The 17,224-nt window shown below is 42.8% G+C and overlaps 1 protein-coding gene across 5 annotated transcripts in view; it reads right to left on the bottom strand.

The window, feature by feature from the left end:
- Positions 1–17,224, bottom strand: part of LOC120756363 (BEN domain-containing protein 5-like) — an 887,649-nt gene that overhangs the window by 350,111 nt on the left and 520,314 nt on the right. For 2 of the 5 annotated variants that reach the window (XM_040072627.2, XM_040072628.2), the window contains exon 1: positions 6,497–6,771. The exons of the other annotated variants lie outside the window; for them this stretch is intronic. In XM_040072627.2, coding sequence (XP_039928561.1) covers positions 6,497–6,716 — 220 coding nt within the window. In that variant the 5' untranslated portion in view covers positions 6,717–6,771. Of the gene's footprint in view, positions 1–6,496; positions 6,772–17,224 lie in introns of those variants that run through there. 5 annotated transcript variants of the gene reach the window in all.

Raw genomic sequence — 17,224 nt, 5'->3', positions numbered from 1 at the left:
TCATCAATCCCAATGGCAGCTATAATTTGTCAACCTGGCTGCCCTCACCAGTCCGTCTGTATTAGACTGTACAATTACATTAGGACCAAACCCTGTGATGATTTGATGATCACACAGGCCACAAAGCTCTGGAGATGCTGTCCATGAGCCATCCAGCAGGTAAGGCAGGAGCCTACAGAGAGCACTCCAGGAAGCCTCCACAACATCTTTGCCCAAAGAGTAAACTCATATTATGGGAATAGCGGGTAGATTTAGGCATTTTATCAGTTTCCATACAAAAATCACAATGTGGTTCAGCCTCTACTATTTTAAATGAATTCTTTAAAAAACACAAATAATTCACTGACTGGCACTTAGGTAATACACTGGAAAAAATGTTTTACTGTTACATTATGAAAACAAAACCTTAACTTACTTTTTTTTCCTTTTCACTCCTCTGCAAATTTTAGCATATTTTAATTAGTTTTAGTTACCATAGCTACCATAACCATACCATCTTTGAAGTCAATTTTATTAAAATCCTGAATTTCATGTTTTTACTGTATGCTAGCTGAGCTTATACAACATTTACAAGCATAACTGGTGTTAAGTGGTGCAACATACATACTAAGGCCACAAAAGACAACAATACTGTAGGTCAACTGTATGTCTTTATGTTACAAAAATAAATTAATGATTTCTGACTACTAACGTGAAGCAAAAAGCAAATGTGACTAAGGAACAAGCAGGTCAGTCAAAGGTTGGAGAAGGGTTAAAGACAAGCAAAGAAAAAAAATGTATATTCAGAATAAGCAGGGTAATACAGGAAAGGAGGACATTAAATATAACTGCAAAATCTTCTTGCACAGAAAAATCCCAGCTTTTAAATTAATTTTTACTGGCATTTTAGCATGATGATGACATCATCACTCTTAAAAGGGTTACTCCAAACCACAACTTAGCTGTCACAGTTTTAAAAGTTCCAAATGTTTTTTGTTGCTGCCATTTAGCTGTGTCAAATGTGCCATAATAAAGCTTCAACACTGGACAAACAGAAATGACACCAAAAAGACCCCACAAAATTGTGCCTTCGTACCTCAGATATGGTCCTACACTAGAATGTAGAAGAAGGGAAAAAAATCCTCCACCCTTCATCTTACCTGAGTTAAAAATAAACCAGAAACGGACCAAATACAAAATGAGTGTGAAATTTAGCTTTAAATATTTTTCATGAATACTGCCACGCTTGTGTTCAGGACTATATTTAGGAGTGTGAAGTAGTTAGTTACTCTGTTACATAAAATTATTTCTGAACCTCTGCATACAACCAGCTCTTTTTCCCGGCTGAAAAGGTAAAAACGCAGCAGTAGCACGTTGGCTACGGTTACAAAGTAGGCCATGTACATCAAATATCACAGTAAAAATATAAAAAATATAAATTTGAAAAGTAAAAATGCTATTCTGAACAAGGTTATTTCAGCACTGCCTAAGCTGCTGGGCTTAGTTTCTCTCCCTGACTGGAGTGGGCCTTCAGCACAGCAAGACCTGCACAGGCACAGGAGGTGACACCACAGTTAGGGACAGCTGGACTTGCTGCTCAAGGGCAGGGACACAAAAGCTCATCCCAAATACCCCCAAACCAGCCCAGGAAAAATCAAACAAATTAAAAAGAGCCTGTGAGGAACCACTACCAGAAACTACTGGGAGGTTTCTTACAACCTCTTCTTGGTAGTTCTTTACTCAGGACAACCCTTGGTATCACCTGAGAAGCATCTGCAGGTGCTCAGACGTTTTTCCTGGTGTCATTTCTGCCCAGGTCTTGTCGCACACCATCCAAGCAATGTATCCCAGCAGGGGACAGGCCCAGAGACTCCTGGGAACAGAGAGTCAGCTGTCCCTACCACAATGGTTCATTCACCCTAGGGACTGCCCTGGGAAAGGAAATGGGACATGTGGAGGAGCATCCAGGAACATGGGATGGGGCACGGGGACAATGGCCACAGCCAGGACCTGCTTTACGTACTCCAACTCCCCAAGCTGTCAGAATGATGCGAAGAGGAAAAATCCATGGAGAAGCCCAAGACTACAGAAATACCAATAAAAGCCTGGACTTAAATGTTACACATCAAGATGACTTCCTGACCTAAATTTCATATATTCTTAATATAATCTAAAATCTCATATTGCAAATTTTTCATGTATTCCAGAATTTGACAAAGGGTCTTTTCCTCCATGAACTTTTCATAGCAAAGAAGCTTGGATACACACTAAGAAGTTGAAACACTCTCAACTTTACTCAAAACTCGGTCCGAGAATCATTTAATTAAAAATTTTTCTACGAGCAGAGATTTTACATCCTTCTGAAATACACAGTAGTATCTCACTATGAGCTACACGGGCTCTTAAAACTAAAAATCACATAACCTACTCCAATAAAAAGTGGAGTGTAACACTTTATAAAGGGGCAAGAAAGGATAGGGATGCTCTAGGTATTAACACATTTGCTGGGGCAGCTAAGAACCTGCTGTGAGAATATGATGGGTATATGCTTGCTATGAAAGTGTGGGTGGGAAATGTTGAGGGCAGCAACTAGAGAGCACAATTATTTACTGTAGTCAGGAAAGAACATCTCCTTGTAGAAGACAGTCATTATTAACTTGTTAACAAACAGCCTGAAGTAGGGAACTTTTAGAAGGCCCTGAAACTCAATTCATTCCACCTACCATTCATCACGTAGAAAAGAAAGAAGAAGCTCCAATGGAGTCATCTAAAGATCATGCTGCTATAAGGTGCATATGCTCAGAGATAACATCCTGCTAGTGACTATTAGACAAGTGTGGAAAAGCTGCAAGTGGCATATGTGTGTCAAGGAAAGGGACCAGAAAAAAACAGCTTTGGAGCATTTTGAGGAGAGGACAGAAAAGAAGAGAAAAGGATGGGTGTGGATGATCAGGAAGACTCAAACTCTCCCTGAAAAGCTGTCTGCTATTTTTGTATTCTCAACAAGACAGACCAGCTAACGTCACCTCAAGAAACTGCTCTGTAGTCAAACTCCAATCTGCTGAGGTCTATTTTCCATTCAAGAGGAAAGTAAAATTATTCCTTTATTAGTACAGAGCATCAGCTGCTGGTAGCCAGGTGTTGAACTTGTTAAGGCAAGGGATATTCACTTTAATATGCCTTCTGTGGATGGAAGGTCTAGAACTCAGTCAGGTCAACCTTTCTGGTTTGAGCCCTAGTCTTTGGTTAACTTTTGAAAAAGTGGGAAGTTCCAAGGCCAACACATCCCAGCAGTCTCAGCAGCTCCCTATCACGCACACATGGACACAAGGGAAGGCACAGCTGCTCAGAGCTCATCTACAACTCTTCTCTGACACTATCACAAACTACTCACCACAGAATAAAAGACAACAGCTTTCATCTCCACGATATACCAAATCTGTCACAATTACCTGATGCTCTGAGCATGTCTCAACACACTTCCCTCTTTTATTTTTCCTTTTTAAACAAACGATGCCTTTACAGCAGTGCTCTCTGCTCTGTAACAACAACATCCCTCACAATTGCATTGGCTTTCAACCATCCAAGCTCAGCACAAAGGATCAAAGAATTGCTTCCAGACTCTCTCAGAAGAGGACAATTGTTTTATCAACTCTTTACACAACCAGTGCTCCAATAGAGCTGTGCATTATGGGCATAAACCTGTACTTAGGCCTGTGTGAATTTCTACATTACAAGGGTAAAAGTTTGAAAGGCATCTAAATTTCTTTAGACATAACAGGAAAGGAAAACTCTTTTCAAAAGAAAAAAAACAAAACACATTAGTATATGTCTTGTATCTGTGTTCCTTCCTTTTTTCATGTTGCGAGAAAGGAAAAACAAATGGATCTGTTTCTCAAAATACGATTAATTTCCACTGCATGGACAGCGTTTGATCATGAAAATATATATAAAAAGCTAGAACTTTGCTTACTTGAGCAGCTTTATGTGCAAGAAAATTGGTCACCATTCAAATTGTAAAAGAACATTTTGCAGGCTCAAAAACCCCCATTTTCCCCTCCTATTCTCTTTTGTTGTTGGTTTAATTTAATATCTGTAGCGTAACTTTGATCCTGAAACCTCTTCCTACTGGGGAATTCTTGGACCAAAGCAGTAAAACCTTAAAGTCATTGATGTATGGTTTGTTCAGGTAAGGGTTCCTTCCAAAAATTCAAAATCAGCTATGTATATTTTAAATCTAAAACCAACTTTATACACATTAATTACCTTATTACTAAGATGGGCTGGAAATCTTTAGAATTAAAAGTTCTGTACTGGTATGAGAAACATTATTGCAGACTTGCAAAATTATTTTTAACTAAATAAGCAGTTTGTATACCACTATACTTGCAATGTCTGCCACAAAAAATTGTCATAATCGGAGCTGGTCACTATAAACCAAGAATTGTACTATGATGTCTTCATAGAAGGCCAAGTTTTCTCTCCAAGATTCTCAACCACAATAAAAAACAAACACCAATATTAACATTTTGGGGAGAAATGACAATTTCAGAAATTAAGTGATCCTCTGTATACAACTTCTGTTGAATTCTCCTAAGGTATTTTTACGAGTGGAAAGAAGCACAGAAATAAAGACTCATTTGGTGTTCAGGTGAGAAGTTTTCCAAGAATGCAAAACACAGATCTAGTTGGAATATATTGAGATGTGACAGCTGTAATAAAGATAGCTGGGTGTTTCCTTGTGTTCCTGGCTCAACAGGAGAATTTCCTGTAGAAATTAACATCTCTGGAGAGCAATTAGTGCAAATCACTAATACAGGTAACAAGTCCTGTTCTCTAGAGGAAACAGAATATATTGGTTTGTTCTGGTTCAAGAGACATGAAACAAAGAGAAACTGTGCAGAAAAATTCAGGAGAGCAGACACAGGCTCTGCCTGGAACAAGGGCACTGGCAAAAATAAGCACTCACTGCTGGAAAACTGAGGAAACCTGGTGGCTTCAACATGTGAGTACAGGGTCTATTTCTAAATTTTTCACTTTAGCTATGATGAGACAGACAGGAGGAACTGAAAGGGCACTGCAACTGCAGCTCCCCAGTGGGACAGAGGAAGGTGAAGTCCAATGGGCAGCTGCCTTTGGGACGAGGCTGTGCAAACCCCAGACACTGAGATTGTTCTCTTCCACGGATCTAACAGGGAACCTGCAAGAAACACTTCACACACACTCCTCTGCCACAGACAGAACACACAAAGCATGGGCTGGCACAGGACGACAAAAACCCAGCAGGAGAATCCACTCTTCTGCTAGATGGCCTAACTAGCTCCCCTGAAATTCTGGAGTTGCAGATACTCAAAAACTGGAAAAGCCTTGCAGGGAACTCAAGTTTGGCTGTCCCTGGTTCTTCTGAGATATCAGTTTATGGCAAATACTAGAAAAAGGAAAACGGCAAAAGTCAGTGGCTGAGCCAGGGACAAACTGGGCCACCGCCAGGCTAAACTGGCTTAGGAACTGTTAACTTTCAAAAATAAAATTAGAAAAATACCAGTTCTACATGACTTTAACTCCAAGTTACTCTGTTTAGACATCAGAACTCAACACCGCCTTTTAAGAGCTCCATACTAAACAAAAGACGGTTTTTTACACCCATTCCATATTCGGGGAAATAAACATAACCAGTACTTTACCCAAACTATAAAAGTCAGGGTAAGAACCCAGTGTCCTCTTTGCTACCCAGACTGACCTTTCAAATGGTCATTACAGTCTTTCAAAAGCCTATTGGGCAAGTCCACCCTAACCAGCAATTTGCTACAACCACCAAACTTCCTTGCCATGTCAACTATGACTATGGCAGCGAGGTAACTACACACAATCTTCAAGGAAACACTGCCAAAGAGTCGCTATCTGGGGGCAATGTACCCACAGTACTATCTCACAGGGGCCGAACACCTTCAAATGGCCAAAATAGGGGCTTACTTCCCAGTATACGCCTGAATTGGTCCTCTTAGCTTGGAAACATTTGTTATCTTTAAACATGAAACAAACCAAATGTAGTCAGCCGACGCTTAACAAGAGCAGTACCTGAAGGTCTGCTTCCACTATTGCCTTCCAATTTGTGAAGTCACTTAAACTAACAAAGCGGACATAAAACAGCACCCCTCAAAATCTGGCCAACAACTGCAAAGGTACACAAATGACTCCAGGCACTATAATTAAGCCGTAGACGAAAACATAAACTTTTCCTTTTTTTTTTTTTTTTTTTTGGTAAGTTTCCACGGTCCACACACCCCCCCCACACACCCCACCCCCCCCGCCCCGAGTACCGCCGGGCGCATCACGGGGCTCGCGGGTATTTTGGAAACCGACCCTTGGGCCCCCTCCCCGGTCCCGGGGCCGCTCGGAGCTGCCCCTCCCCACCCCCGGCCCCGCGCCCCCCGCCCGCCCCGGGCCGCCCCCTCCCCTCCCGCCCTCCCTCAGCGGGCAGGGGCGGCATCGCCCCCGCGGCCCGGCCCGCCCTCACCTGCCAGCGCCAGGATCTGGGCCTTGTGCAGCAGCAGGCGGTCGCCCCACTCGCCGGGGCTCTCGTCGTCCTCGTCCGCCGCCTCCTCGGGGTTGCGGTACACGGTGTAGACCTTCTGGTTGTCGAAGTCCTGCTGGGAGGTGGGGCTGAAGTCCCGCACGCGGGACACGGGCAGCGCGTAGCACACGTTGTCCTCCAGGAACCGCACGAACGCGTACATGGTGCGGGGCGGCCGCGCGGCTCCGCGCCCGCCGCCGTATTGTTCCTGCGGCCGCCTCTGCGCTCGGCTGAGCGGGCCTGGCCGCACCGCCCGCCGGGCCCCAGACGGCGCCGGCCAGGCGCGAGCAATCCAGCGCGGAGCGACGCGAGCGGGGCGGGCCCGGGCGGGGGGAGCGGGAGCGGCCGCGGCCCCGCTGGGTGCCCGCCGCTAACAACGCCCCGCCCGCGGCCCCGCACGGCCCCGGGACGGCCAGGGCCCCGCCGCCGTGCTGCCGCTACCCTGCGGGACACACGGCCCGCACCGCACCGGCACCTGCGCCGGGGACGGGGATCCCGCATCCCGACCCTCGGCCGTGGCCTGAGCCCGGCGGGCGCCCGTGCTCGAGCTCGGCCCCAGGAAAAGCCTCGGGAAGCTCTTTTTTGCCCCCAGGTTGAAAACTGTACACGCGTGCCGTAGAAATAGGCTTTGTTCCAGAGAATGGTGGAGTGGTTTGTGTAGGAAGAGACCTTAAATATCGTGTCGTTCCAACCCTGCTGCCACGGGCAGGGACACCGTCCGCTATCCCAGGTTGCTCCAAGCCCCGTCCAACCTGGCCTTGAACACTTCCAGGGACGGGGCGTCCATGACTTCCCTGGATAACCTGTACCAGGGCCTCACCACCTTAAAGAATTGTTTCCTGATGGTCAATCTAAACCTACACTCTCGATTTGAAGCTGTTCCCCCTTGTCCTGTCACTACATGTTCTTGTTATAAAAGTTTCTCCTCATCTTAAAGTCCCTTTCAGGTGCTGCAAGACCATAATAAGGTCACCTTGAAGCCTTTTCCAGGCTGAACAATGCTGATTCTCTCAGTCTTTCCTCCTTGGAGGGGTGCTCCATCGCTCTGATCAACTTGGTGGTCACCTTTGGAGGGGAACAGAGGGGTGACATGCAGTGGGATTTGTTCTGATGGCTGGGGCAGAGCCAGAGAGAGCAGGGAAAAGGGGCAGGGGGGACATGGGTGAGGAGAGTGGATCCTTCCCAGCCAGACAGCACGACACAAACCCCACACTCATCTGCCACTTGGAAACAGCACTCCAGCATCAGCTTTTACATGGAGATCCTCATGGTAATGCAGAACCACCTGCACTCCATTCCGTGCCCTGGGGGTTACTGCAAGAGCACAAAGCTCCCCCATCATCCCCCAAATGAGCAGAGAGAGCTGAGAAAGGCTGTGCAGGTGTGTCGAACAAGGGTTAGAGATGGCGCAAATTTTAGCACAAATTCCCAAACTTTTGGAGACCCTTAGCTACCGAGTATGGGTGTTTAGAGCTACACATATGGAAAGGGTAATGTGGCAACATTGCTTATGGTTTGGAGCAAACTCTTACTGCTATTTCTATTAGGAACAGAACAATCACATAGGGAGAACTATTTAATGTGAAAATAGGGGGGAAAAAAAAAATCACAGAAAGAGTACGAGAGAGGGGCATCACCAGTTTTTTGTTTGCAAAACACCCACACTAAATGAAGCCAAACTATATCGTCTTCACAGGTTTTCATATCCCTAGGCATTTGCAGTACGATCTGTGCCCGTTGCACTGAGTAAAACCACACCGAACTTGTTTTTCCTGGTTGTCTTTTATAGACTTCCTCCTACATGGGGACAGACCATAAGCTGAAAAACATGAAGTTCAGTTTTGACTGAGCACTGGCACAGGTTTCCAGAGAGCTTCTGGAGTTGCCATCGTTGGAGGTAACTCAAAAGCATCTGGACACGGTCTTGGGCAACCCCTTGAGCAGGGCCTGGGTTAGGTGAGCTCCTGAGGCCTCTTCCAGCCTCAGCCATCCTGTGACAGTGCCTGAAACTTTTTGTTGTGCCCAGCAGAAATCTGTGTCCTTATCAGCACATGAAAGCATAAGGAATCCATACAGGTGTATTTAAGCCAATGTAAGTGTTTCACCAACAAGCTGTAAACTTCCCATACAGTAATGGCAGCTTTATTATTTTAGCAATTACAGAGTTTTGCAAATACTCCAGTTTAAGATTGGGGATTTAAATGGCAGTACATTATGTTAACAAAAAAGTATTGCCAGACTGGTGTGTAATTACAGGCAAATATAAGTCTGCTACAAAGTATGGATGACAAATGTATTCTAGTAGCGAGTCTGCAAGGGAAATGAAATTCCAGCAAGGATTGTGTTGCTGATCAAACAATACCAGCTGCTGTAGCACTGCTGTCTCCTCTACCTCGTGTTACAGTGGGGTACAGGGAGCTGCAGAGAGATGACAGGACAGGCTGATTGCTGGAAATACTCCATGGACACTGTTAAAATTATGTGAAGGACAATTTTGCACTACTAAGTTCAGTGGACAGCAAGGGATTGGGTAGACTGCCTCCTGCCAGGATTGTGTTCCCTCCACAGCTGAATTCTATTAGGGGTATGTAAGGTTGCTGTCAAGGGAAAGGAACTCAGAGCAATGGTGAAACTGGAAATAAAAGGAAACAAAGAGAATGTCAGGACTCCAAAATTAGTTTGAGTTGGAAGTGGGGAGATCTCTCTGGGTACCAAGGACACCCAGGTAATTTGTCCCAATGAAAGAAAACCCAAAGGCTTCATATGAAGGCAACTAGCACCATAGTGGGTTTTTTGGTTGGTTGGGGTTTTTTGGGAAAAAGGAACACTCTAAACTGGTGTTTGCAGTGTTTTACATTTGAATGTTCAATTACAGCGAAGATTAAAGATTTTTTTTTATCAGCAGCAAAAAAATAGAAGGTCTTAAATCCTTTAGGCAGGCTCTTTCACAGTTCTCCACTGAAGGACATTTCTGGGACAGATAAGGGTTGGGATGATGATAAATGCATGTTTACTCTTGGTCCCTTGCACACATGTTGAGCCAGAAGGCATTATAATGCTGAAGAATTAATAATGATCCCATACATTTTTTCTTCTGCCTACAAGGAACAGTGTTAATTTCTGGCTTTAAAATCTATAAATAATCTGCACTGGTTAGCTGTGAAGCTGAGGAGAAATCCATTAAAGCAGCGAAGAAAACACAAGTCACTTGTCACTCCTGTGTTTTGGACCTTTCCCATTTCTTCTAATGGTTAGCCAGCTGCTTTAACATGGAGCTGAGCTTGAAGTTTAAAGGTGCAGAGCTATTTCAAAGGTGTAGATTTTAAAACTCATTGTTACGGGAATTACAGGAACCTCACTGGATTTAAATCCTCGAGCCAGTCCAGCCTTTTAGAAACAGCACAGCCCTGCTGTGAAGTAAATTGTACTTTCAAAATGCAAATGAAGCCTCAGCTTAGAAAGTAATACTGTCACTCCAAGAGTGGAGAAACCACAAAGCACAGTCCCAGCCCTTGTGGGACTCCTAAGTGGCTCTTTCTTGGAACACTCCTTATATTTTGCTGGTTTTATTTTTCTTGAAAAGTAAGAAAAGTATTCAAGCAAAAGCGGATGTCCGCAGCTTTCATGTGCACTCTGTGTTTTCACTTAAAGATACAAAATGAAAAGTTAATAGTTCCAGTAAAAGTTATGCAGATGCTAAATCTCTTTTCACAAAAAAACCCATTAAAATTAGGCTCATCATTCACATTATTCCATATTTAGTACCAAATTCTCAAAGGACACCATATTGACTAAATCTGCTACAGAAGAAATTCCCATTTTCTTTTACTCTGCCAGTGGAGATGCTTCACTACTACCTGACTTCAGCAGTAACCATACATTGGACTACTACTAGGAATCCCTACACATTGAATATGTGGCTTAGAAAACTCTTGTTTTCTTGTGGATTTATTTGTCCTCTAAATAGTCCATTTCTTACACATTTAGTTTCAAGCTCATATATACCTTGAAGGAAAGTGATATTCACAATTTTTTGGGTAACACTGTATTGGAACAATGGCATTAAAAGTCATACAGGTTAAAGAAGTACTCAGCTAACTGCACAAGAACTGCAGACTGTTAAAAGGTTTATGTACATTCAGGCATACAATATACTCACAATCTGGCTAATTTTTGTGAAAAATATGATCAATAAAGTGATCAGAAGATACCTCCATTCCATGGTTTGAATTTTTTGTCTTACAGTGAAGTGCAAAACAAAGCCATTTCCATGCATAAATGAATTTTCCTCTGAACAAAGTCATGTACATTTTCTAGGTGTTTTGAGAGAGAGGGTGGTTGGAAGGAGGGAATCTGCTATCCAGATGGAGCAGGGTAAGCATTCCAAAGGATTGTTCCCCTTTATATTTTAAAATACATGTTAACTCTTGAGACACTGCTGCCACTCTGTGCTTTCAGCATCACAGTGATTACATATAAAAATACAAACAAATAAACAAACAAAAGGGTCCTGTTCCTGTGTGATCCTAGAAGATAAGAAAATATTTGTGTCCATATATAATTCCAAAGCACTCCATTTACCAAGAGTAGGGGAACATAGATTACACAGATAAATTCTGAAGATTTAATCTTTTGAAATCTATGGCCTTTAACCATCCTCGGTCCCAATTCCTCAGAGTGATCTAACTTTTCTCAGAGCTGTGGATAATACTCAATCATCTTTTACAGTAAACTCTCACACCCTCACAGAATATTCTTTCAAAGAAATGAAACCCAAGAAACATTTTATGGATCCATTCACATAGGAGACACTTATTTCCCAGCTGGTGCATTCTGTAGCAAGAAGAGCTAACGATTAAGCCAAAGTGACCATGGGAGAAGGCACTTTTCTCACTGTTAATGACTGGCTGGAGAAACCAAGGACCAAAGAAAAAGCCAGACGGTCATTAACTGCTGAAAATTCCTGACCTAAAGGTCATTATTACTATTATAAAATTGGAAAATGAAAAAGTAATTATTTTCTTTGGGTTTTTATATGTATTAAAAATATAAAATTCTGGTGTCTGTTGCTGTGGATACTGGTCTGTAAGGTACTTATCTTCCCCATTCTGGCAGGCTATGAAATGGATAGATCTGGGATTGGCAACCCTTCAGGAATGTGTGCCAGACCGTATTTTCCTCTTCCAAATTACAGGTTAAATGTGCACACAGAAAGTCAACCGGAACCAGGGGAGGCTGCCATTCGGCACCATCTCTCCTCGGCACCACCCTCCCTCAGCCTTGTCTGGGAGCTGCGAATGACTCCCAAACGTCATGGCTTTCAGCTCCTACCCTCATGTACACTGTGCCAAATCTTGCTAAATACCATCTCCTGCTCCCTGGCAAAATGCTGTTTTCCATGCTATAAACTCCTTTCCTGAAAGTAGGGAAGGCTCTGTGTGAGCTGACTCGTGCATGGACTCACCTGTAAAACGCGTCCTTCAGGTGCCATTGCCACCTGCTGCAAAAACTGCTCCAGAGACGATATTGCTCTTGCAGCCCAAATGATCTTTATTGCTACTACCATCCACTGATGGCTTCAGCCTATATATTTTCACTCTAACTGGAAATTTTATTTGAGATTTGCCCTTTCCTATTATAAACCAGACTTTCCCCTGGCTTTTGACAGGCGTTTTACTAATATGACTCTAAAAGTAGCTTTACGTACATAGATTTTGCACCACCGCAAGAATTTGATTCTTTCTGTACTCCAGATGAAAAAGTGACTTTCTTTTGGAAAAGACTAAAGTATTCCTGTAACCTTTGGGCTTCAGTGTAAAATATCATTACTAGACACTGCCCGTGATTATGTTATGGTTTAGACAGATCCTCTAAGATGGTATTAATGACCCTTTTTCATAATATTTTCATTTTGGTTTTCTATTTCCATGTCTGTACAGCACTGTTCTGTCTTGAATGAGCATTTATGTCTCATACTGACAGGGAAAATCATCCTGCAGCCCTTTCCTGCAGAGCCTTATTCTTCTTGAGAGGTTCACACGAGTAATGTGGGATAGACACAGAAGGAAAGGAGGTCAGGTACTAAAAATGCAAGACCGTATTTTTTCCAAAAAGGTACCTCCACATACTCCCACTTTCCTTTAGAGATCTGATTTTAGCATGAGTCTGGACAGACACCAGAGATGGTTCTTGCTGTTTTGGAGGGTTCTGGACAATCAGCAGCTGCAGAAATTGGATTGAGTGAAGGCATAGTCAAAACTGCTTAAAGAGATGTTTTCACGATGCAGTGCTTTTTAATTTAAACTTCTGTCATATTCCTTCTAATCCCTTTCAAGGCTGGTTATATTTCATTATAAAGTGAGTTTTTAGAAAATGTTCCCAGGACTTAGTGCTCACATCTCACGACTTCAGAAGGTAGAGTTTTCTACTTCTAATGAAAGTCACAATCAGAGATGGACCAGCTGCTCTTCTGAAGAACATCAACTAATGTGAGCACGTAAAATCCTGTTGTGGAAGGTGAAAGGGAGATAACAGAGCAGGAATAATCCTTGGAATATTTCAGAAAAGTGCCTTCCTCAGCTGTGTATTGTTAATAATCATGTTTAAATTAAAAGAACAGAAAATAAAAGCTGAAACTGCTGGCAAGTGAAAGAGTTCCCTGATCTAAAATCCTTCACTGTGCTCTCTGAACCTCTCCACTCTAAGTAAAACCAGACATCTTTATCATTTATGAGTTACAAATGAAGCTGCACCTAGTCTGCTCTATAGGTGAATTAAAAAACAAACAAACAAACAAACAACAACCAAAAAACCACCAAAACAAAACCAACACATAACAAGCAAACGTGAATTGGAAGGAGTTGCTGTGACCCAACTCCCAAAAATTCATACAATGGGGTAACTGTGATAGACCCCTCCAAGTACTGTTCCAGTTTTTCAAAGCAGAGTAACTTCTTTTATCTCACACAGCGTAGATGATTGGCATTCATCTTTGTCCCACTTACAAGGAAGGTGTTCCCTCAAAATAGAAAATGGCATAGGAAACTGATAATCCAAAAGGGGTTTTAAACCTCAAAGGTCTTCTTGCTTTGCTGGTATTTTCCACAAAAGCCTGAGCAACATCTATTGTTCAATAATATTTAACATTCAGGGGAATCAGGATCTTTTTTTAAAGTGGGATCAGAAGGAAGGGCCCTTCCTAGGCTAGTCCCAGAATTCCTCATAACAAAGAAAGCTTTGTTTCCTGAAGAAATACCTTGCACTGGAATACCCTAGGGAAACCAGGGTCTGGGTTTTTTTTAAACAAAGACGGGAATGTTCGAGGTTCCCTTTAAATACTCTTCTAACATGAATATTTTTAAGGATGCTCTATCAAGTTCATGCATGAAATGTCACCCAGCCGTTAGTATATTTCTATGCAAATACAGCTGTGAAAGCTAATAACTGAAATCTGCATTTTTTCCACATTCCCAGTGTATTAAGCAACTTCTCATTCTTTTCTGTTTTGTAACTCACATTAGCCTCTTGTATCAATAAAACAAAGCTTGGGTTACATTGCTTCCTGCTTGAATTCTCTGCAAACATCAAAGGTGGACATTTGAATAAGCAATTTAATGTATACATTTTTATTCAGTTCAGTATACTGATTTTCTCCTGGTAGGAATAAGAAATCTGCAAGATGACTGCAGAGAAACACACCATTCAGAATATGAATTGGAATATTCTTGCAACGCTTTTCAGTGAGGATGGTGTGATATTAAGATTAGAATCCTGCATATAATCAGATTTTGATGCTTGTACACACAGTCTGGTATTTCTTTTCCTTTACAAGATTTGTATGCAAAAATACAGCAATCCAATATTTGGAACATGCACTCTCTGCAGATACTACACAGTCCAAATTGATGAAAAAATAACGTCAAGAAAAATAAGAAAGTGTCTGGGGCACTGCAGCATACATACTTTGCTAAATTCATCAGAAGTAGTTTTACTGTTCTGAAGACAGAAAGTAATGCAAAACCGGTCCTTCCAGAACAGTGAGAGCAAACAGGGTTTGCTCTTTGTTAAATCTTGGACTAAAAATTGACTCGCTGGGCCCTGTAAATATTTCTATAATCTTTGAAATTCTCTGATATGATACATAGGGAATTTCTTTCAGATTACCTATATTCTCCAAATTCCCTCTCTTATTATTTACCAGTACATATAAAAGGTAATAAAATAGAAAAGATAAGATAGGTGGGGATTTTACTAGAAGCAAAAGGGGGCACTACTGAGAGTATGTCACAGTATTTAGGGAATATAAATATAAGGCATACCTTCAACTTTTATCCAAAAATGCAAGAGAAAAGACCACAAAGCCAAGGAAGTATGAGTTTTGTTTAAGGGCTAAAAGGAATCAGCCTAGTGCAGTAGCTCAGGATTCTGCTTTCAATAGTTAACTGATTGGGAATCAAGCTAATAATGCTTTAGGTAAATTTTCACTGATGAGAAGTGATGAATTGACACATTTCTCAAGAAGTAATGACAGTTCAGTAGACACCATTATCTGTCATGCCTCTCACCTGGAGGCACTACATAGAATCACAGAATCATGGAATCATTTAGGTTGGAAAAGACCTTTAAGATCGTCAATTCCAGCCATTAACCCGTCACTGCCAAGCCTACCATTTAACCATATCCCTGAGCACCACATGTGCACCTCTTTTAACTGTCTCCAGGGATGGTGACTCCACCACTTCCTTTGGCAGCCAGTTCCAGGGCTTGACAACCCTTTCAGGGAAGAAATTTTTCCTGATATCCAGTCTCAGCCTTCCCTGGTGCAGCTTGAGGCTGTTTTGTTTTGTCCTATTGCTTGTTACTAGGGGGTAGTGACCAACCCCACCTGGCTACAATCTCCTTTATGGTAGTTTTAAGGATTGTTAAGGTCTCCCCTGAGCCTCCTTTTCTCCAGGCTGAGCCCCCTCAGGTCCCTCAGCTGTTCCAGATTTGTGCTCCAGGCCCTGCCCCAGCTCTATTGCTCTGCTCTGGACTCGCTCCAGCCCCTCGATGTCAGTCCTGTCACGAGGGGCCCAGAACTGGACACAGCACTCGCGGTGTGGCCTCACCAGTGCCCAGCACAGGGGGACAGTCACTGCCCTGCTCCTGCTGCCACACCATTGCTGGTACAATCCAGGTGCCACCGGCCTTGCTGCCCACCTGGGCACAGCTGGCTCATGTTCAGCCCCTGTTGACCAGCACTCCCAGGGCATTTTCACAGTCTCTCCAAAACTCACTAAAGTCAATCCTGACAGCTCTCATGGGTTTAGTTTTTTTGGGGATTTTTTTGTTGACCAAAAGAACAAGGACAGTAGCCATTCTTGCCCCTACATCACATAGCAAAGTGAACTCAAAGAGAGGCTGGACCCAGCAAGGACTCTGGTGGACCTCAGATGTCTATATGCAGCTTTACAATCCAAGAAAACCCACAGAGTTGTTGCTTACCCTGCAGGGCTGTCTGAGTACAAGATCTCAAATACCATCTGTGCTCACTGTGGAAGGTGCCAAACCCCATCCATATAAACCATGGAGCACAGAGTGTTGTAACTCCCATCTTGCTCTGGAGCGAAGACGGAAAAAAGACCCCTCCATCCTCTTATTTTAACGGCCTGAAATTCTCACACCTGGTAGGTGCAGATACAAAACTACTTTCAAAACTAGTCCAAGGGAGATTTCTTTCAAAATCCACCAACAAGAACCAGGAGATCACCACAGTGATGTCTCCCATTTTTAATGGATAAGCTCCTCGTTGGGACTCTTGCCTGGCTGGTGAGGTGCCTGGATTCGGTTCCCCCATTTCCCTGAAGGGGTTCAGCCCTCCCACTCTGCACCTCCACTTGTACAATCTTTTTCTTCACCTAAACACACATAATTTCTTCTAGTCAAAACCCCCAGGAGAGGAATGCATCTGTCTCCCAGTCTCATGCTCAATGCATTACACTCCAGATGAGTTCTTACTGATCACTTGTAAAGGTGAAAGCACAGCAAGTAACCAAGCTACTGCTGGGTCATGTATTTCTTCCACTGAGAGCAAACTGCTTTCAATTTACTCATGTTCACAGAATCGCAGAACATTTTGGGTTGGAAAGGACCTTAAAGATTATCTAAAATCACCTCCCTTGACCTGCTGACCGTGCTGCTCTTGATAGGTTTGGTTTTCTGGGCTGCAGGCACACATGGCTGGGTCATGTTGAGCTTCTCATTAACCAACATCCTCAAATCCTTTTTTCAGGGCTGCTCTTAATCCATTCTCTGCCCAGCCTGTATTTATGCCTTGGATTGCCCCAATCCATGTGCAGGAGCTTATTTTAAGAGCACATATATAAGAACAGTCACTGTAAATCAGCAAATTTGCAGAACACTTGTTATTCCTCAGTAATTTCTTTAGGGGTCTGTATTCTAGAGAGAAAAGTATTGCTGAAGTGGGAAGTAAAAAATGTAAGTAGCAATTAGACTCTCTCTTAAATACTCAAATAGCTCCAAGGTTATGTTTCCTCTGAAAAATATTCTCAGTGAGTGTATTTGGTGCTCTTGCAGCACATGACATGTTTGAGCTTCTTTGGGGATTTAGTTTTTTAAACCTTCAGATTTTAAGGCAAATGAAAGTGGAAAAAAATGTTTACATTTTTTTAA

This window comes from Hirundo rustica, chromosome 9 (genome assembly GCF_015227805.2).
Source record: "Hirundo rustica isolate bHirRus1 chromosome 9, bHirRus1.pri.v3, whole genome shotgun sequence".
Lineage (NCBI taxonomy): Eukaryota > Metazoa > Chordata > Aves > Passeriformes > Hirundinidae > Hirundo > Hirundo rustica.
This window is presented reverse-complemented; position numbering and strand designations above follow the sequence as displayed.